This window comes from Syngnathoides biaculeatus, chromosome 12, assembly GCF_019802595.1.
Source record: "Syngnathoides biaculeatus isolate LvHL_M chromosome 12, ASM1980259v1, whole genome shotgun sequence".
Classification (NCBI taxonomy): Eukaryota; Metazoa; Chordata; class Actinopteri; order Syngnathiformes; family Syngnathidae; genus Syngnathoides; species Syngnathoides biaculeatus.
The window spans coordinates 17,491,371-17,516,486 of NC_084651.1; the positions used below are offsets into that span (position 1 = coordinate 17,491,371).

Sequence of the window (25,116 nt, forward strand, 5' to 3'; positions counted from 1 at the left end):
GCACACAGTTTCTTACTATCAAAAACCTTCGTATAATTTACTCCGTATCTTCCTTCACAACATCAATGTTTGTTCTAAACTTGGAGGAAGTAAGTAACTCCAAAATGTCAGACACTCCAGTACAGTGAACTCTATCTCTCCATTTTTCACCCCGCTTACCCTCACTTTAATAAACAATAAAGTGCCTTGCCAACGTTTTTAATATTTAATGTATCAAGCCTGGCAAAATGACCTTTCAATTAGGCAAAAGGTATTCATCACTTTTTCATCTATGAAACAACAACAACTAGTGTGGAGAGGCATGTCAGTTCAGGCATGTTTTTTGCTGGCATCAAGCATGGAAAACAATAGTGTTGCAACTACTGCTGAGGGGGGCCAACTAGCTTCTGACAAACTGGCCAGAGGCTTCACAGAAGCTGATGTCTTTCAGGGGCTGTTCAACACTGAAGCCTCACGCCCCCCACCCGTTCAACTTCAAATTGTTGGGGCCAAGTCGTCGCTTTGCAAGTGTCAAGTGTTTGCCCTCTAGTCCGGAGTCAAGTCCAAAGCCAAGACATGCAAATCCTACGCTTTTGAGTTTCATGTCCTTTCAAGTCATTTGAATACAAAATGCAAAATATGTTTGTATTGCATTTACATGTCTGCTATATATTACATGCTGCATTTATAAATGTGATGTATTTTAAAATACACATTTAGTTATGAAGACAAATGTGATAACCAAGTGCATTGAAAATCAAACTTTATGCACCTTCAAAGCCAATCGTCAAGGAGGGGGCTTTGTTTATTGTTGTATGAACATCTACTTTGGACATGTTGATGTTCTTCTGAGAGGGACAGACTGCCCATAAATACTCCCAGGAAGACAGTGTGAATAATAATCAAGATAATACCAGAAGTCAGTGTAGAACAAGCAGACATTCAAAAATGACACCAGAGAAAGTGCTACTGAGAAACAATGAAGTAACTAAAATGCAACATTTAATGTTAAGTGTACATTTACTGCTTTGGCCTGGAAATGCATCAGAAACGAAAAGTGGAAAAGGATTGGTGATGTCAGTGTGTCAACAACCGGGTACAATTTGCCCCACCGTTCAACTTCAGGAGAGGGTAACCCAATGTTGAAAATGTGCTCCAAACTAGCAGCCATGAGTTGTGTTTTAGGCAAATTGCAACATAGGTTGCGACTATGTGAACAACGTTCTAGCAATCAACAAAGGCAATGTGCACTTACCACCATGTTTGGGGAAGTTTTCAGAACAGGTGAGAGTTTCCTGTGGTTCTGTCAAAGATAAAAATGTTCCTCAGAAGAAATTGATGCAGTTTGAACTGTTTAGTAGTGCAATAATCTGGGATAATGTCAACCGTACAAATGGTGCAGATGCTACTCCGGTACATGAGTGGCCAGTATTGGTCAGCAAGTCTGAAGTCACCAAGATTGCTCTCAGTTTGGCCAGGAAAATCGAGCGGATTCCGCGATTGAAAAATCTGAAAATGGGCTCTTTATACATTATTTGTTCAACTAATACGACTAACGGATGGGCTTTTGGATACTAGTTTTGGAATCAAATCAAGCGGAATGGCTTCTTTAATCATTGTTTATGTTTGGCAACACAAAAAAATGTATACAATATCGCAATGTTATCGTTCATGATACATGGTAATTTGAAATTTTGGCACAGATTTTCACAAGAATCATGGAAATTGACAGATGATTTGCCTTCACTGGCAACATGAAATTATGTGGTGGGCCAGATCTGGCCCCGGGCCTTCAGTTTGACACCGTGTCTATAGCAATGCCAACGACATTGAGTGAAAGGCCAAACAATTAAAGGCTCTTCCACGAGATGGCAGAAGTTACATCGTCAATCCCTTTCCCCTTTTTGACTTTTGTGCGCTTTTGCTTGTTGGGCAGTGTTTTGTTTTTTGTTTTTTTTTTTTACCCCCCCATCGCTCATGTAAAATAGGTACCTTGGCCCGATGAATGTAGGGAAACACTGGACTACGCTACGGCTGACTGCGGAAACAATTCTTAATGACTTAAATGGGGCTCTTTTCACTCCAAAGCAAAGTTGGATAATCTTTCAAACGGTAAAACGGTGTTCTCTGTGACGGACGACAAAATAAACAAGAATGCTCCGTCCAGAGTTTAACTGTGCTTTGGGACGCTTTTGACCTAGATCTAAAAAGAACATGGATGCAAATTTGATGTGGACGAACTTTGATCCAGTGCGTTGAGGTGTCTGCACATATGCAACGCGTGCGCAGGCCCTTGCCTACTTCCGGAATCCGCGTTAGCTTGCAGCTGTGTTGTGTTGTGTTGTCGATATTAGCATAGCGTGTAGATGACAAGAGAGCCGAGACGTCAAGCAGGCGCTTTGGAGGTCACTTTCCTTTGTCCTGGCTCAAAAAACAAGTTTGTCGCTGCCAAAACGTCGTGACAACATGGATTACTGGGTATGTTGTATTTCCTTTCTCGCTTTTTCTGTACATTTAGACTCTGTTAGTCTGGCAGTTTCTCAGTATTGACTGAGCTATTGATCTCATGTCTTTTTATATCGAGGATACTCTTAAGTCTACCGGCTGTGTTTAGCTGAGAACTGTGACGTAAAAAGTATCAGGGTTCGATTTATTGCTAGTTGCGAAACCCTTTGCACGAACACTTTGAGTGAACTGTTGCCATACTCAAGACAATGAGACAACCGTGCTGGGCAGCGCATGCACTCCAATATTGAATCCAGTATTTCTCATTTTAAACTTTAACATCTGTGATTCTACAGTCGACCCTTCCTCTGTAAAAAGCTGCATTCATTCAAACAATCGTTTATTGTGGCACCCGTAGCTTAAAATGAGAGTTCCTGTTCAGCTTGAGCCCGCAGGAAGTTTTAAACAAAGCTTTGGCGACATGAGCGATGTGAAGAAAGTGTATGTGTTAATGCGGACAATGAACTCGCGACAAAATACGCAAGTACACTGTACAGAGATAAAACTAAGCACCAGAGGGTAGATCCTCTGACACAGATCTGCCATGGGGACACAGTTGACCATAGCCTGACCTCATCTACTTACTGTACATCAGCCGCTCAATGACGATTGTTCAATCATTTTATGACACAGTGAATTAAACGACTTATTTAACAAAGTTTGTGAACTTTTGATCAGCATCTATCTATGTGATCAGTATCTTTTCACGACTTCACAAACAGTTGATTTCCTTGAGAACCCGGCCTCCCCTTTGAGCTAACAAAAAGCGTGTACATTGTTCAGCGAGGGGGAGCAGCAGTGTGTAAGACAATACTGGCAGTCTTAGGTATACAGTCCCCTCCGAATGTATTAGAACAGCAAGGTCACTTCCATTGTTTTTGTTGTACACTGAAGACATTTGGGTTTCAGTGAGATGTTAAACAACTGAGTGCGGGGCACCTTTTGTTTGAAGCCACACACTTTTCAAGTGAGCAGGCTAGATTGGATTTTGCAAAGAAAAATACTGAGAAGAGTCATAAAAGTTTTGGAACAAAGTTTTATGGGCTCATGAGACCAAGATTAACTGCTAACAAAGTGATGGAAAGGCCAAAGTAGGGAGAAAGGATCTGCTTATGATCCAAAACGCACAAGCTCATCTGAGAAGCATGGTGGAGTTAATTTCATGGTTTGGTCTTGCATAGCTGCTTATGGAACAGCTCACCAGTCTTTATTGATTTATTAATGGTAGCAGCACAATGAATTCTGAATTCTTCAAAAATATTTTGTCTGGCAATTTTGTCTTTTATTCAGATTCGGGCATTACTACGTGTCTGTCTGAGATGGGTTGTCTGCCTCACAAGGCTGCAGTTTTTTTTTTTTTTTTAATAACTTTTGGGCAGTCAGGTATTTACAGTTCTACATCAAAAGATGTGAGAAGGCTAAAAATAAACTTGTTTTTATATGGATGTTTGAATCCAAATATTTACATATAAAACTATTGTTCTATTTTGATTTCTTGTAGTATCTGTTAAAAGTAGGGCGAAATGATTTTGGGACAGACTTAAAAATGGAATTAAAAAACACTGGCAAGAAAATCAAAGTCAACAAATGTTATTATAGTCTCTTGATGGAGCACATAAAATGATGTTTTTGGCTGGATTTGGCCCCTGCACCTCCTGTCTGATTATAGTTTAGTGCAGTGGTTCCCAAAGTGGGGTCCACGGACCCCCAGGGGGTGACAAACGTCTTTCCAGGGGGTCCGAAACACAATGTCTGAGACAGAGTAATAATCAAATATTTTTCTGAAGAAAAGAACAAAAAATTTTTTTTTCTTCTGTCTCGCTATGTCTCACATCCTATCTATCCTATTTTGAGCCCAGCCCAGATGAGTGATTCAGGCATCGCCACGCCTCAGCCCTACAGTGCCGGTAGCTTAGTGGAGAGAGAGAGAGAAATGATAACTTTGCTTATTTCCCAGCACTTAACAGCCTCGATCTAAGAGAAGCTGATATCAAAGAAGAAATCCAGCAGCATTTGAAAACACTGTGGGGAAGTTTTGACCACTATTTTACACCTGATAAATTGTCCGGAAAAGAAGAATCACAGGTTCAAGATCCTTTTGGCTTGAATCTTGACACGATGCAGGACGACGATGACGACGACGACAGAAAGGAAGAACTCATCGAACTCCGTCATTCAGAAGCCATCCGTCAACAATTTGAGAACAAGTCAAACAGCACCTTTTGGTGTGAGGGGTTGGAAGCGTTCCCAAATCTCGCCAAATCAGCCGTGGAATACTCTGTTCCCTTCGTTACTACGTACAAGTGTGAAGCGGGGTTTTCAACTCTATTAGATGTGACGACGGAAAAAACAAAATCGTCTGGAAGCTAATCATGATGTGAGAATTGCCCTTTCTAGTGTTGAACCACGTTTTGATTTATTGTGCAAAAATAAAAAGCAAGTGCACATGAGCCACTAAAATTGAATATTACTTTGTACCAGAATGGCATAGCTGTGTCCAGCACTACATTATTGGGCGAAAGTTGAGGTTGGGGGTCCGGGAGCTTTTTGAACGACCCACTGGGGGTCCGGGGCCAGGTTAACTTTGGGAACCACTGGTTTAGTGAATGGAACAGAGAGAAAATCGTGTGTGTAAAAGTGGAAGGAGTTGCCTTTTGAACTGACGTGAGATATGCTGTAATCTCTTTTTTTTTTTTTTTTTATGACAGAATGAGCTCTGATGTGCAGGACATGCACCTCTATCTTTATAGACTTAAACAATGATTCTCAACTGGTTGGTCGGACCCAAAATGAGTTGGAGGCAAGTGCTAAAAATTTCCTCTGTTTTCGAAAGTACTGACGTATGATGTTTTGACCTTACCAACGGCGTGTAATGAACTAGTCTGCAGAGTGGCACCAAGCATATGTGGTCACGTAGTACAAGATGGCATGCACAGTTCGTCCCACACTTACTGTTTTCATTGTTTTCTTTTATATTAGTTGTCCACGTCCATTTTCCAAGGTGTTTACCGGGCATTTTAGAGTCTCCAAGTAATGCATATTCTGGGATGTGGGAGGAAAGTGGAGTGCCCACGCAGGCACGGGGAGAACATGCAAACTCTACACAGGTGGGGCTGGGATTGAATAATTATGGTAGTCTAATTTTGGGTGGAAAAAATACCCAATTAGAATGTGTTTTTTTTTTTTTTTTTTTCACTATATATATATATATATATATATATATATATAAAAGCATAAAAAGACCTCATGTAAGAAGAATGTTTTTTGTGCATTTTCCTTATGCTAAGTTGATTTAAGTAGGTGTTTTTATCTAACTTTAAAATTTCATTTTTACTTTTGTACTAATATACATTTCCAAATGTTTTTAGTTTTTTAACTTAAGTGAATGACTAGAATTAGTAATTCTACTGTTTTTAAGTGTATGGACCTCTAATTAAGTATAGACTACAGAGTGCGACTACTCCCACCTGTGCCTGAAACAATGTGAACTCTCTTGTCAACGTGGTCTCTGTTAGCAGCTCATCTCCTTCTTGATGAGGCTGATCTTGCCAAACCTGTCTGTTATCTAAATAGACAAGTGTGACAGCAGCATTTTGTTGGGAGCCCTCTACTCTTTATTTGTTCAAACTCCATCTGCTTTTAATATAAGAATTGTCATCACTTGTAGCTGATGCATCACTGACTTTAAGATAAGAAAATAAATATACAACTTGCCCAAAGTGCGCCGTTGTGGAGTGTTCTTACCGTTGAGCAGTTTGTGATTAGTTAAGATGTTATCTTTTGAACCTTAAGCTTTCCTCTGTTAGTAGTTGAACTGGATGCACAAGCATGTATGCTATCAAACCTATTGCGGTACAAAATCTGTACTGATTTGACAAATGACATACGGAATCTTACATTGTTTTTTATTAGTCACTTTTTACTTTGAGAACGTTTTGCGGTCTTGGGCAGGTAGATTAAGTCTCACTATGCCATTGGGCGGCTGCATGTATCGATTGGCAGTAGGACTGCAGGGAGGAGTCTGTGCTGGTAGAAGTTGAGTCAGCTGACAAAATAGCTCACTCTTCTGTCTGGAGAAAGAAACGTAGGGCTGAGCGTGAGCCTTGAGCAACTCGGCAAAGTGCTGACGGTGTTTGTGTGAAGGAGAAAACTGATCTCTCGAGCGAATGATGCCTAGCGACGTAAGTACATCAGCAGCCATTGCATTCATGAGTCATTATGTATTTACATCTGTGTGAATGGAAAAAAAAAAAATCTTCTGGAGCTCTTTGTACTGTATAATAACTGGATCGCTCATTGAAGAAATGTATATCTGACTGGCAGAGGAGGGGTTATTAATAAAATGTGATCTTGATTTCTTGGGCTACTTAGGTGTATTGCTTTATATGAGTGAACCATTATGCTTGGATGGATATATACGATACAGAATGATGAAACAATCCAAGGCACTGGTCAACCAACAAATGGTTTCTACACTAGTTTTCCTAAAGGAAATAAAAGCGATAGAATAATCCATGGCTAGTTCGGATATACGCCAATACAAAAATCCTTATTAACATCAAGGCAACATTTTAGCATTTCACATTTTATAACTGTCTTGCAAGTATAAACTTAACCACTGTTAATATTCAGACATAAATTGTTGAAGTAATCTAAACTACAATGGTGAATCACAAAGTTGGAATGCGAAGATAAGAGAAGTTGCACGCGATATCCCCTTGTTGTGTAACATCATGCATGACGGGGCTTTGTTCAAGAGTATTGCAAATGTTTGGTCGGATTCTGAATTGTATGATCTTGGCAGTTCTACCTTTTAAGAAGCCTGTGACAGAGACATTTCTCAACCTGTTCTGATTCAATCTTCAAACACATTAACACTGTCTGTGTTAGTGTTACTGATACTGCCTGACACGGTGTGCTGCCTTTCTGCATTGTGCAGTGCGATAATAGGGAAAAAAAAAAAAAACAAAGCTTTTGTTGAAAGAAATTAGAGGATGTTGGGGAAAAGTGGTGTTGTCCCCTCACCCTCAAAGGTACTGCTTCTGTGCACTTGACCTATGAGTTACTGATACAGAACTTCTGTCTCGAGAAAAGGTGCACACGGTTACCTTGGAATTCTAAAACGTGTCAATTACAATTTTAGGACAGGGATGGAGTCCTATTGTACAAATATTTCTAGTACCGCATTGTGACCTTGAAACCAGAACTAAGTTGATATGTCTGTGCCTGTATGTTAATCCAGAGTGCCTCGGAGGTGTACAAGGAGATGGTGGTCCTCTACCTGGAGGAGGGCCGGCAGCAGGTCAACTCGTACTGCAGGGACTTGGAGCCATGGCAGATTATCGCAGTGACACTTGTCACCACACTTGGAGCAGTCTGGCTTAAAGGATTCCTCTTCCAACAAGAAAGTGAGCACAGAGTAACATAAATGATGTTCGAACTGCAGTCAGTGTTGTACCTTCACCAGTACCTTTCGCATTGATTTTGAATAATAATGCACCTGAATTTGTTTGTAGCAAACTCGATTACGACCATCGTATTGCTGAGTGAAAGTGAAAGAAATAAACCAGTTGGGGTTCTGTTTTTTCTTGACACGTGATTAAGTGTCATAGTCATCTCTCAAAGGTTTGTGGTTGTTGAGGTGCCAGCATTCACCAAAGCTCCTTGTCTCCTTCTTTTTGGTTTTAGGTCTCCTTTCCAGAATGAAGAAGCAGTTCTTTCGACTCATCAGAAAAATACCCTTTGTCGGCGGGGCGGTATGTCCAGACTGACTGTCATCTGATTCTCTTATGAGTCATGACTGACTGAGCGCGGAGGTGGAGCCCTTTGGCACACTTAACCTTGTGCACTGCCGATAACATTAACACATTTCTTGTCATTATCTTAACAACAAATTGAGATGAAGCTTTGAAACACTGGACATGATATCAAATCAGCTACTCTGATGAAGGCCTTTTATCTGTCACCCAGACAATGTTCTAAATGCAGTTCTTCTGCTCTCATCATAGATCCAGAGCCAACTGAACAAGGCTTTAGATGACATGTCTGCTAGTCTGTGCACTCTGAAGAATGGCATGAGTTACACTAAAAAGCTGCCTTCAAAAGGCCTCTCGCAGAGCCAAGTCCTTGACAAGATCAGCGAGTATCAAACTCTGAGTAAGTCCCTGAAATGTTACTAATTTGGCCATCAGTCTTTCAAAATGACTGTGGACTGCTGGTCTGAAGCAATGATGTGTTGTTGTTGCAGACGAAGTGCAGTGGCAGACTGGCTGTGTTTCAGGTGCAGTGTACTGGGGTGATGAAACACTGACTAAACTCCTGGTGAAGGTATGAATCAGGGCTCCACTGCCTGAGGAGTCACATTTTGTTTGTCACAATCAAAGGAGCTCAGTTATTTGCAAGGAAAACTTTTGTGGTGGGGAAAAAGTTAGTGTTAAATTGTGAAACTTAATGGAGCAAATGGACTGGCACAATGTGTTTGTCATAAATGCCAGCCAAGGTGGTGAAACCTGAGCATCTGTGTTTGGTTGAAATGGCGCGAAATAAATGGTGACTACACATTAAAGACAACAAATGGAGAATATGGCTACGACGTCAGAGGGGATAAATGGGTAAAAAAGAAGAAACGTCCGAAAGCGTCAGACGGCCGTAGTTAAAAAGGTGAACACTGGTGTTGCAACATGTCTCTTAGTCAAGACAGACACAGTGAGGTGGAAGAGTCAAGATTGATGTCGCGCAAATCATTTAGTTTCACTTTGATGCAGTACAGTAATGCGACGGGTTAAGGGTTGTAATGTGGAGGGCTAAGGCTTTTGTTAATTATGACTGTTGTCATATTAATGGCCATTTTATTACAATGCTGACAAGTAGAGTATGTGTATGACTATAGGGTGACTTCATTCATGGTGCTTGTCATAAGGGACAGTTTTGCTCATCAATTCAAGCACAGTAAGACACATGACCAGTGTGGTAGCATCGTATCTATAAATGGCTACATTTTGAGTCAAGTACTGTCGGGGGAAAAACATAATTATTGTGAGTAGCTAAGTTTGTCAAATGTTATTGAGGTAATACAACATAGGTGTCAAACTCTGGCCTGCGGTGTAATTATATTTGGTCCGAGACAATTTCAAATTAATATTGGTTCCATATTAACAGGTTCATTTGTTCAAACTTGGTCCACGCTTTCTTCAATTTAAAATTTTGGCCCACTGTGAATTTGAGTGTGACACCCCTTTAATACAGTATTCATCGCTTCTATTTTATTATGTTTTGGTTAGTCTGGCCTAAGATCTAATTGCTCTTCAAATAAGTCTTCTTCTTTTTCTTTCGGTTTGTCCCGGTAGGGGTCGCCACAGTGTGTCATTTTTTCCATTTAAGCCTATCTCGTGCTTCCTCCTCTCTAACGCCCACTGTCCTCATGTCCTCCCTCACAACATCCATCTGGTCTTCCTCTCGCTCTTTTGCCTAGCAGGTCCATCCTCAGCACCCTTCTACCAATATAGTCACTCTCTCGCCTCTGAATATGTCCAAACCATCGAAGTCTGCTCTCTCTCACCTTGTTTCCAAAACATCCAACTTTGGCTGTCCCTCTAATAAGCTCATTTCTAATCCTATCCAACCTGTTCACACCAAGCGAGAACTTCAGCTTCTTCATTTCTGCTACCTCAAGTTCTGCTTCCTGTTGTTTCTTCAGGGCCACCGCCTCAAATCCGTACATCATGGCCGACCTCACCACTGTTTTATAAACTTTGCCCTTAAACCTGGCGGATACTGTTCTGTCACATAGAACATGCTCTTCAAATAAGTAAAAAATGTAATTGATCTGAATTCAAGAAAAAATTAATATGATACTCTCATGAAAATATTTGACAGCAGTAAAGTAGAGAGAATCCTTTGCTGGCTAACACGAGCTCTTTGTGAGGTACACTTGAGTCTTGGATAATATGCTGCTGTGTTGTGTGACATTATACATAATGGTGGTACATCTTTTTTAGTACCGATACGTGTACCCCCCCCCCCCCCCCAAAAAAAAGCAAATGACATTTCATTGATTCAAGCTGAACAAAATAGCCTCATATCTCATGTGACCTCATGGTAGCAGTGCATACTTTGAAATTTGTTTATGAGGCTTAATATGTTTTGTACCAAACACTTCCAAATTATTTTACCCATGTTAGTGGCTTACTCAAATCTGACCATTCCTCACAAGAAATGACCATTTTCTCAGTGTCCAACTCACGCTTCCTTTTGTTCAAAGGTGTATGGAGATTTTGCATGGAGCAACCCACTTCACCCAGACATCTTTCCTGGTGTAAGAAAGATGGAGGCAGAGGTCGTCAGAATGGCTTGCACGCTTTTCCACGGTGGACCCAACTCGTGTGGCACGGTAAGATCATTCATCATTTTCTTCATGTATTGTGTTACATGGATCAACACAAAGCAGGACTTATTGCCTTTTTTGTTTAGGTAACTTCAGGAGGAACGGAGAGCATACTGATGGCCTGCAAGGCATACAGAGACATGGCGTATGAACGAGGTGTCAAATACCCAGAAATGTAAGATGACCTTCATTAGACTTCATGGAGCAGTGATTTCCTTTTCTCCAAGTAAATTGCTATTTCTTCTTTAAAAAAAGTACTGTGTGCGCAAGTAAAAGCTCTGAAATAATTTTAATATTACGCTGACTTACAAGTAGTGCTAGGTGATATGGCCTAAATTTGATATTTATTGTAATAAACTTTAGAAATCTATAAAAATGGACCAGGCCAAAAAAATATTCACATTTTGAAGCTGCTGTATTTAACTAATCGTAAACATCACAAAGAACTAAATTACTTTTAAATCTAAAGATTAGTGCAAGAGTCACTGTCAAACTGTTTGCATGATCGCCCATCGCTCTCGGAACCGAGCTAACCGTTCGCTGCTCGTGCTAATGTAAACGAACCCCGTGAGCTCTATTTATAGTATTTTGTCCAGGAAAGTAAAATGATCTATGATCTTTCTGCCTTGTTCACGAAATGAAAACAAAAACACAAGCACTTCAGCTGCCAACATAATCACGCCACAGCGTTGTTTAGTTTACCGTACAGGTAGAGGAAGGGCATGGAGTCAGGAATCTGAATTTCATGCATGCATCGCACGTTTTACATACTATGGTTGTTTCCAAATGATATACGTGCCCTTTATTGGAGACTATCTATGGCTTACTTGCTACCCTCTTCTCCTCCATCCTGGTGGAAGTATTGCAGAGTAGCAAAAAATATGGAAAATAAAATCAATGATCCCCTTTTATCCTTATCAATCAATAATAAAATACAGATCGAATCGATATTTTCAATGTTTCCTGCACGACTTATAAGTCACAAGCGGTGTCTGTCACTTCCATTGCAATCCCACATTTTGCATGCTACTATATGTGCCGCTAACACGTCTTACTCTATACAGTGCCATGAAAAAATACTGGCGCCCTTGATAAATTCTCATATTTTTGTATAGTGTCCTCACTATGTTTAAGATCATCAAACATAGTCTGAAAATATCAGACAAATATAGCCCAAGTGAATTTAAAATGTTTTTAAATGGCGGTGTACTCCCATATTAAAGGAGGACTTTGTCGAAAATAATAGGAATGGGAGCACACATTAAAAGTTAGCAGATGAAGGTTCAGTGTTTCTTTTAATGCCAAAATTATCCACAGATTTCAACTATAAACATCTCTAAATTGGAAACTATTATCAAAATTCTTCTCTCGCTCAGATATTTCAATGACACCGGCTGGAAAACTGACTGTCTGCAGTGCTTCCTGTTCTGACCCCATTGTTTTTGGATATGGGGTCACCGAACAGAGAACATCACTATCAGGCATTTTGTGGCTGATTTTTGTGAAAAATAATTACAAACAAACAAAACAAAAATAATTATATTAATTAATAATTATATTAATAATAATGAAATTACCCCACGGGAGGTTAAAGAATGACAAATTTGGGTGCGTTTTATCATTGTTGTTACACTTTGGGGCACAGCACGTTGGCATCTTGGTCTAGCTAGAATGAATGGTATGGAATGCTAAGCCCCGGGGGTCAAGGACGTTTCTTCTGGCTCTGAAAGCTGCCACATATCCAGATATTGCTTGGATTTAAAAAATGTTCTTTATTTTGAAATTTTTTTTCAATTAATGTCCAAAATATATGTAATAAGAATATGACTTCAGATTGGAGGGTTTATTGTACATGGAAATTTTGGACAAAGTCCTCCTTTAATTCATGATTAAATTGTGGCTAATTGCAATTTTTGGTTAGTTTTCAGTCATCACACCAAAGGCTGATTACCCCCAGACTTGTTCAATCAAGAAATCACTTAAATGTGATTTTATCACAACAAAATCAAGTTGGACAAAACATCTAAAAAAGCTGCAACAAAATGACACAATCCAAATAATTTCCACAACAGTTGATCTTGAGATGTTCTTCATTAAAGGGGGGAAATTGCAAAAATCTAAGAATTTCAGAAGGGGGGCCAATACTTTTTTCCACATTATATAGTAACAGTACCAGTAATTACAATTTGAAACAGTCATGCTCATCATCTGAAAACACTTGTTTATTGATAAACCGTAAACAATTTTCTCCCCCAGGTGTTTATAGCACTTGGCTGTTTGAAAACTGTTTCTTGACTGACATTGTGTTTTCTGATCATTTCTGTAGTCTCGCGCCAGTTAGTGTCCATGCAGCCTTCGACAAAGCGGCACATTACTTTGGGATGAAGCTTGTTCACATTCCCCTCAATACAAAAACAATGCAAGTTGATGTGAAGGTGAGGGGGGGGGGGGTATATTTGTCACTTGACATGTTTAGTTGTACGGTTATTCCATCTTGTTTCTCCTATTTCATCCCAACCAGGCTATGAAGAGAGCCATCAATAAGAACACAGCCATGCTTGTATGCTCAGCCCCCCAATTTCCACACGGGATTATGGACCCGATTGAAGACGTCGCAAAGGTCAGAAGCATTTCACCTTTAATTCTGTTCTGTATTGAAACTAGGCACATGACTCGCCCCCGTTGACGTGTTTTCCAGCTGGCTGTGCACTACAACCTGCCACTGCATGTGGATGCCTGTCTGGGCGGTTTTCTGATCGTCTTCATGGCCAAGGCTGGCTACTCCCTTGCACCGTTTGACTTCAGAGTAAAAGGTATTACCAGCATCTCTGCAGACACTCACAAGGTGAGCAGATGTTTCACTCTTTCGTTGCTTTTTTTTTTTTTTTTAAACGATGATGTCCAACTGTCCAAAGTGTCTTTAAAGGTCTAAAAACCTAAACGTTTCAAATATGAACATTACTAAAATGGTCAGGGTTTTTGTTTGCTGGATTGATATCAGTGCTTTGCCGTGTCACATTGTCATAATGTACAGTTTTTTTTTAGTTTTGAAGGCACTCAAGGTAATCAAGTCAGAAAACAGCCTTATGTTTCATATGGCAAATGACCTCCATTGCACTTAAATATTGTTAGAACAATGAAAACAAGTTGTCAGGCAGAAAGAAAGACTAAATAAATAATATTTTATGCAAGCTCAGTCTGCTAAGACGTCTTTACCTTAAATACTTATTTCAGCCACTGTACTGGTAATTGTTCAAATACATTTTTGTCAGAATAGACACCGTGACTTGGATACATTAAAAAAAAAAAAAACTCTGATTCTTACAATCTGTAGCAGTGTGAAAAGATTAATCAAGATCTTCTCCTTACTGTGCACAAAACATTATATTTAAAAAAAATTACATTGTTCTGTGGGTGGTTTTCCAAATGGATGCAAGAAATCTTGTTATTTTGACATTCCTCTCCAGTATGGCTACGCCCCCAAAGGTTCTTCAGTGATTCTCTACAGTGATAAAAAGTACCGGCACTATCAGTACTTTGTGGCTCCAGACTGGCAGGGTGGAATTTATGCCTCACCCTCCATAGCGGGCTCCAGGCCTGGTGGAATTGTTGCAGCCTGCTGGGCAACTATGATGCATATGGGAGAGAATGGATATGTGGACGCCACTCGGAAAATCATCCATGTAGCACGCAAAATCAAAACAGAGTAAGAGCTTCGCTGTTATGGATTTACGATAGCTTTGTGTAATTCCCGCACCAGATAGTACAGTATTAACATGCTACATTTATTTCCTGATTGAAAGGGTTAGAAAGATGAAAGGTGTGTTTGTCTTCGGGGATCCACAAGTGTCAGTAGTGGCAATCGGGTCAAACGATTTCGATATTTTCCGTCTGTCTAACGCACTGACGTCAAAGGGCTGGAATCTGAACACACTTCAGTATCCATCCAGGTAATGTAGAATAGAAGCCATTTAGCAGCACGTCCAACATTGGTCCACAGTGCAGTTCTCACCAGCTTTGATGTTATCCTCTCTTTACAGCATCCACATTTGTTGCACAGTTCTGCACACCCAGCCGGGTGTTGTAGAACGCTTTGTTTGTGATGTCAGGGAACAAGTTGCCATCATTATGAAAAACCCCAGAGAGAAAACCACAGGAATGGTGAGATGATTCTCCACACGCACCTTATTCAAATGAGTACTGCATACAGTCACTGTAATTTCACAGGAGCGTTTGCACCCATGTGCCATCGCACTCCCAAATCTGCACAGTTGAGCATGAAAAATCAGGCGCCTAAAATTTGTTACATGTAGAAATACATAGATATTGAAAGACGTCGCTTTTGTGTAGTCTTGCGCCACTGCGCATTTGCGGACTTGTCGAACACTCTCAGTGCACATGAAAACCGATCCTGTACATTTTTCAAATGTGAATGATTGCCGTATATGCATTCACATTCATGTAGAACACAAGTGTCAAACTCGAGGCCCACCACATGATTTTATGTGGCCCGCGACACCAAATCTCAGGTGTGAATTTCCACGATTCTTGTAAAAATATGTACCAAAATTTCAAATTGTCATATAAATGATAAAGTTGAGATATTACAAGCATTTTTGTGTTTCGTGAATAGTTGAAAAACCCATTACCCTTTATTTCTGATTCCAAAACCAGTTCATAAATTGATGATGTAAATATGATGAGCAGTGATGAAAGTCCTCCGGATATTCCCGGAATTCGGGGTTTCTAAATTTTCATGAAAATAGCTCCAGAAAATTTGAGGAAAAATTGCCTAAAATTAATCCAGATATTAGTTGACAACATTGGACGAACATGCGTTTGAGTTCGTTGTTTTGCTTTCATAAGCGTAGCCATGTTGAAGCACTAACACGATTAAGAGTAATGCCCCTCCCCTCGCATTCTCTCAAGTCGTCGCTTATTTTGTGTGGTCTTGACAATAATTTACGTTTATTTCATAAACATTGTTAACCAAAGAAGCCTGCTCCAACTGGTATTCCTCCGGAAACAGGAAATGCAAGTTAACCGTTTTGAGCATGTTCAGAACTGCTTCGCGTAATGCGAGTGCATTTACGTCGAAAGTCATCAACATCATGAGCCATGTCTAAGGAAATTCAGTTACACTAGGAGTGCTCATTGCGTCGATCGAGAGGCAGTGTGACTGCGTTTAAAAAAAAACAAAAACACATTAGACTATCATCCACCTCGTCGCTTGATTCAGGTGTGGCCAATACCTTGACCGCATGCACATAAAGGCGCGTTCTAGCAAGCCGGCCTCCTATTTATGGCAGTCTCGTGGTGCGTGTCCCCCCCCCCCCCCAAACAATACGTCACGATTGCCAACAGGAATGTTTGTTCAAATGTATCGCCAGCTTGTTGCCACTAACACCGATCATGTTGAAGTAAACTTTCAGCATCTTCAAAACATTGCGAGTACAGACCGTTCGTGTTTATTCCTTGACAGGCCAGTGCATTTAACTTTTCTTCAGATAGTTTGTCAAATCAAGAATTTTTATTGATGAAAAATTTTAAACACCGTTTTATATCATATCATGTTCTACTAATATCAGTTGAAATTGGAAATTATCATTTCTGAGTTTGAAATTTAGTTTTCTATTTGTTATATATTTGCTTATTTTATTTTTAATTTACAGTTATGTTATATTAATCCAGTAAGTTATTTTAAGGCCATCCCTAATCACACCCGCAACTTTATCTGCCAGCATGACTGACCACACCTGTACATTTTTCAAATGTGCGTGTGTGTGGTCGAGTGTATCAGTACAACGCGACATAAGAAGTTTGAGACTTAAACGTTAATAGTAATTACTACAGATCAACTTCTTTAACATGTTTTGCTGTACGGTGTAGAAATTCTAGGATATATTTTCTTGTATATTCTGTATCTATACTATAATGTGGGGGAGAAAGGACAATTTTAGATGTCTTTTTACTGAATACTTCAGTTAATTAATTTGTCTTGAGATAAGATGTCATATTTTAATGACAAATGTGATTTTGTGCTATCCAGTGATAGGAGGATGGGGGGCAAAAAAATCTGGGCTTGGCCCTTGGGGAACTTCTGCCCAATTTTTTTTTTTTTTTTGGTCAGGACTTAGAAATTTTACTTTCAATTTTTGTCTGTATTTTGTTCACAGATATCACCAGAATGCATCACAGCCATCCATTTTTTTCAAAATTTTCCCAGGGGGGCATGCCGCCGGACCCCCCTTGTACTCACATTTGTTTTTTCAGGAATTTTCACAAAAGTCCACTTTCATCTCTAGATGAGACAAATATTTTTGTTCCACAGTCATAACAGCCATCTGAGGGAAACTCAACAAAAATATGGCCCGTGAGAAAAATGAGTTTGACACCCCTGATGTAGAACATTGATGCGCTGTCTTTGAGAGTCAAAATATAACAAATATTCATGATTAGCTGGAATTCACAGATTATATGAATAGTTGTTTAGCGATGTAAAGGTTCTCTTCAAAATATAGTACTTTAGGAAAAGTAGAGATAAGATGACACTTTAAGCAGTATGCTGACGTGTTCCTGTTCCCCTTCCTTTCTGTTCCAAGGGAGCGATCTATGGCATGGCCCAGTCCATCCCAGACCGGTCCATGGTAACTGAGATCTCCCAAGGCTTCCTGGACTGTCTCTACAGCACAGAGGTGGCCAATTCCAGCACCAGCCACATGAACGGTAACGGCAAAGCTCACTAAAAGGATCAGGGTTGTTCTGATCCCACTGCAGATGCGGAAACTTGCTCACCTCCTCCCATTATTCCGAGTTCATCGCTGAATGGTTGCCTTACCCTGCATCGCTGCAGATAAAACGCCTGCAAAGATTTTTGTCAAAGCACAAGACATCGTTGTAATCATCCCAGAGGCAAATCACTCAAGGACTGGCTCTCTTAAATGTGTTTTGATGTTTAATTAGTTCTATAATATAGTGAATGTATTTGTCATTAGTTTCATTTCAAAATTAGGCAATCTGCATAGCCAGCATTTTTTTAAAAAGCCACAACATTTCAGTTTGCTGCTGTCATTTTCTCAATCTCTGACTCAGCGCAAAAAAAAAAAGCAACCCAACAAAAAAGAAAAAGACCACTGAGAGCTTCATGTTTTTCTGCGCTTGTGAAACAGGATCCAACTGCATGACATCAGTTCTGTACATCATGAAAACGGTTCTCTATTAGCATTTTTAACTTTAAAAGCACTTCAATGGCCAGGCAGGAACAAATCCAGTTCCTGTTTAAACCACTCAATCATCCTCTCCACTTTTAAGTCCTCCTTTGATAGCACTTAATGTCATTACTTTCATTTGTTATGCATTTGTTGTACATTTGTAGTTGGACTTGTAAACGGGGGTGGGGGGGATTATTTCAAATGTGAAAGTGTTTTACATCACATTGTCGGACACATTTTTGAAATTGAACAGCTAGTGTAACCCAAAGCATAACAGCTACAGTGTATTAGTTGTCTTACTCATGTGATAACAAGACTATAACTACAGGTAAATCACATTTAAAAGCTCAATGAAGCAATTGTAGCTGTTTTCTAACAGCATGTGGTCAAGTGTATGACTTCCATATTTTAATAACTGTCCTAATTCAATCTACCTCACTTTGTACTTCTACTTTCAGAGAAAACCTACAGAGCAACTATTTGCTTTTATTTTCTAAGTCACCTGTTAAACTTTAACACCGTCAGGGCATTAGTTATCTTTTAATGCAGGAAAAAAAAATGATAGTGCTCCACCATGATTGAGACTATTGATTGACAAGATGGCACAATTTCACTTCTGCATTCAAAGGACCATGTTTTATATTCATGGCATTGTTTCTTTGTGCAATACCATTTTTTTCATTAAATGATAGAAAGGGGGTGGTATGTCATAATGGTTATCAAAATGTAATCATTTATTGATAGCTTAGCAGGCTAGTGGGCGTTTGTATTTTTACAAATGAGTCGTTTTCAAAAGATGGTAATATGAATGTTTTTACAAGCCTGAGCTGCACTCCTATCAGGGTTTTAATTTTAATTCCAATTCAGAGTTCCTGATTCAAAAACTGATAGCAACAGTGCTCCCCCATCAATATATCTTCCAAGGCTGAATATTCCCAATTGAATCATGCAAGTCTGTCTGTCCAGTTTGGGGGGGAGGCAGTGCTCTGAGTGACTTAGTGTATGTTGTAATGTCTTTTTTTTTTTAATGAATGAATGTTTATAATGACCATTTAACTCTGCGCCATCAGAGGTTCATACTGCTTTTATTTCCTTTGACATCCTCAGGGATTCAGTTATGTATCAGAAGTCATTCGGGTCCAATGCGCATATCGGGGGTGGACACTGTAGTCAGCCTTTCAACGCCTCAAATTGTCACACACAGATTTTCCTCAATCTTGTCGAAGGTCTGAAGTTTGTCTACACTGAGACAATATCCTTAAAATCTGCTGTCTACTTGTGGTATTCATCAGACTTCCATCAAAAAGCCCCCATGGTTGCCACGATCGGGAAATCAAAATTTACCAGCATTAATGAACTATTTAGTTTTGAAAATTACTTACTGTATGTTTTCAATAAAATACATATGCTGTGTTTTTTGTTTTTGCTGGGGCTGGGGTGCCATCTTTGTTAAAACAAGAAGGGATGAAAGTTTTGCAATAAAGTATTTTAGTACAAGAAAAGTTTTGTAGTGACAGTTGTAAACAATACTAGTGTTTGTAGCCCCAAAAAATTACACTATATCCAGATGTTTTCCTCACCAGTACACTACTAGTTAATGAATTATAAGGGAACATTTGTGGTGAATTTGGTTTTCTTCTAATACCTTCAATTAGGTGGTTTTTCTATTTTTGTGAGCTAAAATCTTGAAATTATATACACACACACAGTTGAAGCCAGAAGTTTACATCCAGTCCAAAAACACATTTACTTGTTTTGTCTCACTGTCTGAAGTCAAATCAGACCAAATCTCTCCTGTTTCATGTCCGTCAGGATCACCAAAATTAATTAAATGCCACAATAATTAATTTCTTTGAGAATTCTCTCATGAGTGTGGTATTAAAATTTTAAAATGTTGGTGATGCTGACTGATCTGAAACAGGAGAGGTTTAGTCTGATTTGACTTCAGACAGTGAGAGAAAAAATTAGATGTTTTTCCCCACGGTGCATGCAAACAACTGACTTCAAATGTATACGAAAATAATTCCTGAAAGATTAACATTCCACAATGACAATTCCTATAAGCTACCTCAATGTGTGCAAAACACCAACAGACAGCTGCATAAGCACACACTGACACTACACACCACAGCATTATGCAACACAATTGGAAGTACCGCAGAATGTCACTCTGGGTATTTTAGGCACGCAGTGTAGAGATAACAGTAAAATTAACATTATGTCGGGGTTCTCCATCTTTTGGTTACATCAGAGAGGCTTGGTCAATGAAGGTGGCCAAAGTGATGTCGCGCTGGGAGAGCCCCCCACAGTCGTGTGTGCTCAGTGTGATCTGCACCTGGGTGGTCACAATACAGGGACAATTGTGTCACTAACATAACTCGCAAAGGGATACATGAAAATGTCAAATGAAACATTTCTCACGTATGTACAATAAGTTTTAAGAAAGTTAATATTTGTCCATTCATCCCATAAAATGTCTCAAAATTCCAATTCTTGTGCAAAAATTACAGACGTGTGATACAGTATATTTATTAAGACATCTACACATACTAAAATGTGATATTAATGCGCCGCTTTGGGTAAAACAATTCTTATCCACCTGTCCATTATCGACACCACTTTCTGTATTCTTTTTGGGGTCATGTGACTTTGACCCTGAAGTGGTAATTAGCCAATTACAGTGTACATATACAGGCACCCATTCACACCTACGAGCCGTTTACAGTAGTCTTAAGTAAACCTTGCATGTTTTTGCGATCACGGGAAGAAGCCTGAGTACTCTTAAGAAAACATGGAGTATGACAACACACAGACTACATAAGAAAGGTCCTGGAACAGTGAGGCAAATGTTATAAACACTCTGTGTTGCCTATATTAATTCCTAAATTTACCCTTTCTTGTTTGCCTTGTGGGTTAATAATAGTGTTTTTATTCTGTATGGATCTAGGTAAAATATTTCCAATTAACTACCTTTACACAAAACATATTTGAAAAATGTGAGCGTGAATGCTTGTCTCTCTATACGCTATTTGCAAGTGTCAGGAAACCAGTCCAAGCTGGACCCTGCTTATTGCACAGTCCGGTAGCTTGGTTCGGCTCCAGTTTAGCCACAATCTTAGTAGGGACGGAGAAGTGCTGTATAAAAACATGTTTGGATGTCGTCTACCCCCCCCCCCTCCAGCCCCAAATTGCATCCGACCTGCATTGTGTATACCAGGCGTCAGCAATATGGTGCCTAGGGGCTCTAGATAGCCCTAAAGGACCACGTGAGGATCACTTAAAAAAAAAATAAATAAATAAACTGTAGGATGTTGTAGAAGTTATCATTTGAAAATGCAAACAATCGCATAGATTTAGTGGACTTCCAAAATACAAATGCGAGCACCGAAGGTGTGAAGTCCTGCTAGAGGCGTCTGTGAACAAAATTCAGACAAATGTTGAAAGTAAAATTCCCAAGTCCTGACCAAAAAAAAAATTGGGCAGAAGTTCCCCAAGGGCCAAGACCAGATGTTTTTTTGTCTCCCATCCCCCTATCACTGGATAGCACAAAATCACATTTGTCATTAAAATATGCCATCTTATCTCAAGACAAATGAATTTATTGAGTAAGTTAAGTGAACTATTCAGTAAAAAGACATCTAAAATTGTCCTTTTCCCCACATTATATAGAATATACATGAAAATATATCATATAACTTTTACAACGTACAGCAACACGTTAAAGAAATTGATCTGTAGTAATTACTATTAACGTTTAAGTCTCAAACTTGTTACGTCGCATTGTACTGATACACTCAACCAGATTGCTCACCATCTTAGATATAGATCTAGTAACTCTAAAAGTATAATGAGTTGCATCTTTTATATATATATATATATATATATATATACACACACACACACACATACATGTGATTTTAACTGACTTACCAGGTTTGTCGACCTTTCTAATGTAGTCGGACAAAAAAATCTTCATCTCCATTCCTAACACTCGCGTCTTTTGCACGTATGTCAGCTTGCCTGTCCTACCTGTTTGAACATTGCGCTGGGGCCGTACCTGGCCGATCACGCATGAATTAGTTTACACAAAACGCTATTCAAATACTCGACATTCAATGATTAATCTGCCTTTTGTGTGCACACGTCCACCCTTCGTGGCTTCCGATCTCGCTGAAATTTTGAAATCTCCGACTTACAGTATGGCAAGGTCATAACTGTACTAGTAACTAGTACTACTACCTCAACATGGCTATGCCCGTGAAAGCAAAACAACAAACTCAAAACGTGCGTTCGTTCAATGTTGTCAACTAATATCCGGATTAATTTTAGGCAATTTTACCTCAGAATTTTCACGAAAATTTGAAAATCTGGAATTACGAGAAAATCCGGAGGACTTTCATCACTGTTTATATTATGTTCATTGTGGGCCTACTGCTCAAACATAGCTGATATTGGCTCCAGCACGCCTGTGACTCCAGTGAGGATAAGTGGTGTAGAAGATGGATGGATGGACGGATATTAACTGTGAGAACACATTGTGTGATCAGTGTTTTCACATGATGAACATGATTATTAACAACATAATTAAAGGAAATTTAAAAATAGCTCTTTCACAAAGTTTGGTGACTTGCTGTATATTGTGTTCCCCTGCAATCCGTGTTGTATAGCAGGGGTGTCAAACTCATTTTTCTCACAGGCCATATTATAGTTCCAGTTTTCAGAGGGCCGTTATGGCTGTGAAACAAAAATATTGAATCGTCTCATCATATACAGATCAATTTATGAACTAGTTTTGGAATCAGAAATCATGGGTAATGTGTATTATTAACTATTCATGTTTGGGAACAAAAATGCTTGTAATATCTCAACTTTATCATTTATTATAATATATAACAACCAGTTCAGGGTGTACACGCCTCCTGCCCGTTGACAGGTGGGATAGGCTCCAGCACTCCCCGCGACCAACATGAGGATAAGTGACAAAGAAAATGGATGGATGGATGGATGGATGGATACATAATTTGAAATTTTGGTACAGATTTTTACATGAATCATGGAAATAGTCTAGATTCGGCTTCGCGGGTCATATAAAATCATGTTGTGGGCCAGATCTGGCCCCCGGGCCTTGAGTTTGACACCTGTGTTGTATAGGGACGGAGCCCTGGCAGCAATAGCAAAGTGGGTAGTTGAGGGCCCCCTAAAAAGCAATAATTTCCTATAGATACCAAAACACGGCTGCAAAGCACTACTTCTAAGTTACACCCATCAACTCACCCACAAGATGGCAGCAAAGCACTGTCTGAATTACGCTTTGAACTCACAGCATACCATGTTGTCCCAGTAAAGATTTAATCAAATTATTCAAATATGACAACTTGCAAGTGTTGGACTGCAAATATGTGGGGGTACACTGTACCTTATTGTAAACATTGAACCACTCGGGATGATGGTCCATCTTCTCCGCTTGAAGTGCAACTCTGGACATGAAGCCAAAGGCCTCGGTGAGGGAAAACTGATTTTAATCATCTTGCTTATTGACTGTGTACAACATGTTTCTATGCATGATGCATAAAAAACCTGGTTGAAATCTTTAAAAAGAAACTCTTTGTAGATGGCGTCCCGCCCCACCACCTCCACCCATTGGGCGCTCTGCAGCAGTGGGAGAAGGTGAGCCCTCTCCTCTTCGGTCAAACTTTGGATTTTAGCAGCCTGAATTGACACGATAGGGAGAGAGAGGGGCAGTTACACCAGCAGAAATTCTGATTGGCTACGCAGGAATCCCATCTGGAAACAATGAGAAGTTGCATTCTTTGCTTTAAAATAGGCTGGTACAAAGGTATGTGTAACTGGTAGTCATGAGAGGGGAGCACAAGGGGGATTATTTGCTCTCCCTCTGTTCACTGGGCACATGATGCGGAATCACATGAATCACTCAGAGGATGCTAATTTATGTCACATATTTCCCGACGTCTGTAATGTGTTTTTGCAAACGAGGGGCCTTTTAAAAAAAGGCTGCTCGTGAGGAGAACACGTGAGAGCCTACAAGAGAGCAATGACATCAACAGGTATCATGGCAACGCGAATCTGCTGATCCTTGGCAGCAGAAAAGAGACAATAAGCAAAGACTGAAGCTACTTCCGCTACTTAAGTCACACACCAGCGTCATACATGCATAGCGTCATACATAGATGTACATCTAAAGGTTCCAATCGTTGTGTATTAGCGGTTGTGCACTCACCATGTTTGCAGAGTAGGTTTCTTTCATGCACGCAAGCTTCTTCCTGCGCTCTGACAGCAACTGCAACGAATCAACACTTTAGCTACACACGAAGTCCTCATTTTTAGCTGCCCTGGTAGAAGCCTGAGTATAAATCCATCCATTCACAGTGGTTTAAATTATCACCCAGGCACTGCTGAAGGCTACCTCTGTGCAAAAATAAGACCAGTCTATTGTCATGCATTTATTAGACATATTGTTGAACTTCCATGTGACAGTTGACTGAGCATAAGGCACTCTGTGCAACAAATGGCCACGCTGCTCCTTGGCGGGGTGGGGGTGGGGTAATGTCAAAGGTCAATGAGCTGCTCCTTTGAGGAGCCCCTCATGAACTCATCTGTCACAATGACTGCTCAGGAAAAGGACGCGCTTCACGCAATGCAACAAGGCACAGGACGTGACAAGTGGCTGGCTTTTAATGCTCCACTGGATCTGGAAATGAGAACTTTTCCTCAGAGGATGTAATTTAGTTTGCAGTGCTATAAAACTACCATCCTAGCAAAAGTTGTTTCTAGTACTGTATTCTAATAGTCAGTCAGAGATTCAAAATATTAGAAACAACGCAGTATGATGCACCTGTTTATGAGGGATCTTATAGGCCATAAATAGCATTTACCTCACACATGTGCCCCCCCAAAAAATCTATAAATAAACCACGAAAAAAGCTCTGACACGGTCCAAAAACTTATACTTCTACAGATACTCAATCACATCAGGAGCAAAAACACCAAAAAAACAGCTCGAACCAATCAAAATGTTCT

At 39.8% G+C, this 25,116-nt stretch overlaps 2 protein-coding genes across 2 annotated transcripts; one reads left to right on the forward strand and one right to left on the reverse strand.

The window, feature by feature from the left end:
* Positions 1–1,880: 1,880 nt before the first annotated feature.
* On the forward strand, positions 1,881–18,567 carry sgpl1 (sphingosine-1-phosphate lyase 1). The gene is made up of 14 exons (XM_061836730.1): positions 1,881–2,457; positions 7,727–7,892; positions 8,173–8,240; positions 8,493–8,640; positions 8,732–8,811; positions 10,745–10,873; positions 10,954–11,042; positions 13,194–13,302; positions 13,389–13,487; positions 13,566–13,712; positions 14,335–14,573; positions 14,671–14,817; positions 14,908–15,028; positions 17,470–18,567. The coding sequence occupies exons 1-14, from the start codon at positions 2,446–2,448 to the stop codon at positions 17,611–17,613; spliced, it is 1,698 nt and encodes a 565-aa protein (XP_061692714.1). The 5' UTR covers positions 1,881–2,445; the 3' UTR covers positions 17,614–18,567.
* Positions 18,568–20,189: 1,622 nt separating this feature from the next.
* pcbd1 (pterin-4 alpha-carbinolamine dehydratase/dimerization cofactor of hepatocyte nuclear factor 1 alpha) lies at positions 20,190–24,471 on the reverse strand. The gene is made up of 4 exons (XM_061836734.1): positions 24,317–24,471; positions 23,656–23,787; positions 23,495–23,575; positions 20,190–20,413 (listed from the first exon to the last, which is right to left on the reverse strand). Exons 1-4 carry the CDS (start codon positions 24,341–24,343, stop codon positions 20,321–20,323), a joined length of 333 nt encoding a protein of 110 aa, XP_061692718.1. The 5' UTR covers positions 24,344–24,471; the 3' UTR covers positions 20,190–20,320.
* Between the last annotated feature and the right edge of the window lie 645 nt (positions 24,472–25,116).

What these genes read in the sequence shown, in the direction of transcription:
- sgpl1 (XM_061836730.1), top strand. An exon ending in GACCCAACTCGTGTGGCACG is followed by an intron (nt 10,874 to 10,953) that starts GTAAGATCATTC and finishes TTTTTTGTTTAG; the next exon opens with GTAACTTCAGGAGGAACGGA. An exon ending in GCACGCAAAATCAAAACAGA is followed by an intron (nt 14,574 to 14,670) that starts GTAAGAGCTTCG and finishes CCTGATTGAAAG; the next exon opens with GGTTAGAAAGATGAAAGGTG.
- pcbd1 (XM_061836734.1), bottom strand. Translation starts at nt 24,343, where the DNA reads ATGAAAGAAACCTACTCTGCAAACATG. An exon ending in TTTTTAAAGATTTCAACCAG is followed by an intron (nt 23,576 to 23,655) that starts GTTTTTTATGCA and finishes TCCCTCACCGAG; the next exon opens with GCCTTTGGCTTCATGTCCAG. An exon ending in GGTTCAATGTTTACAATAAG is followed by an intron (nt 20,414 to 23,494) that starts GTACAGTGTACC and finishes GTGACCACCCAG; the next exon opens with GTGCAGATCACACTGAGCAC.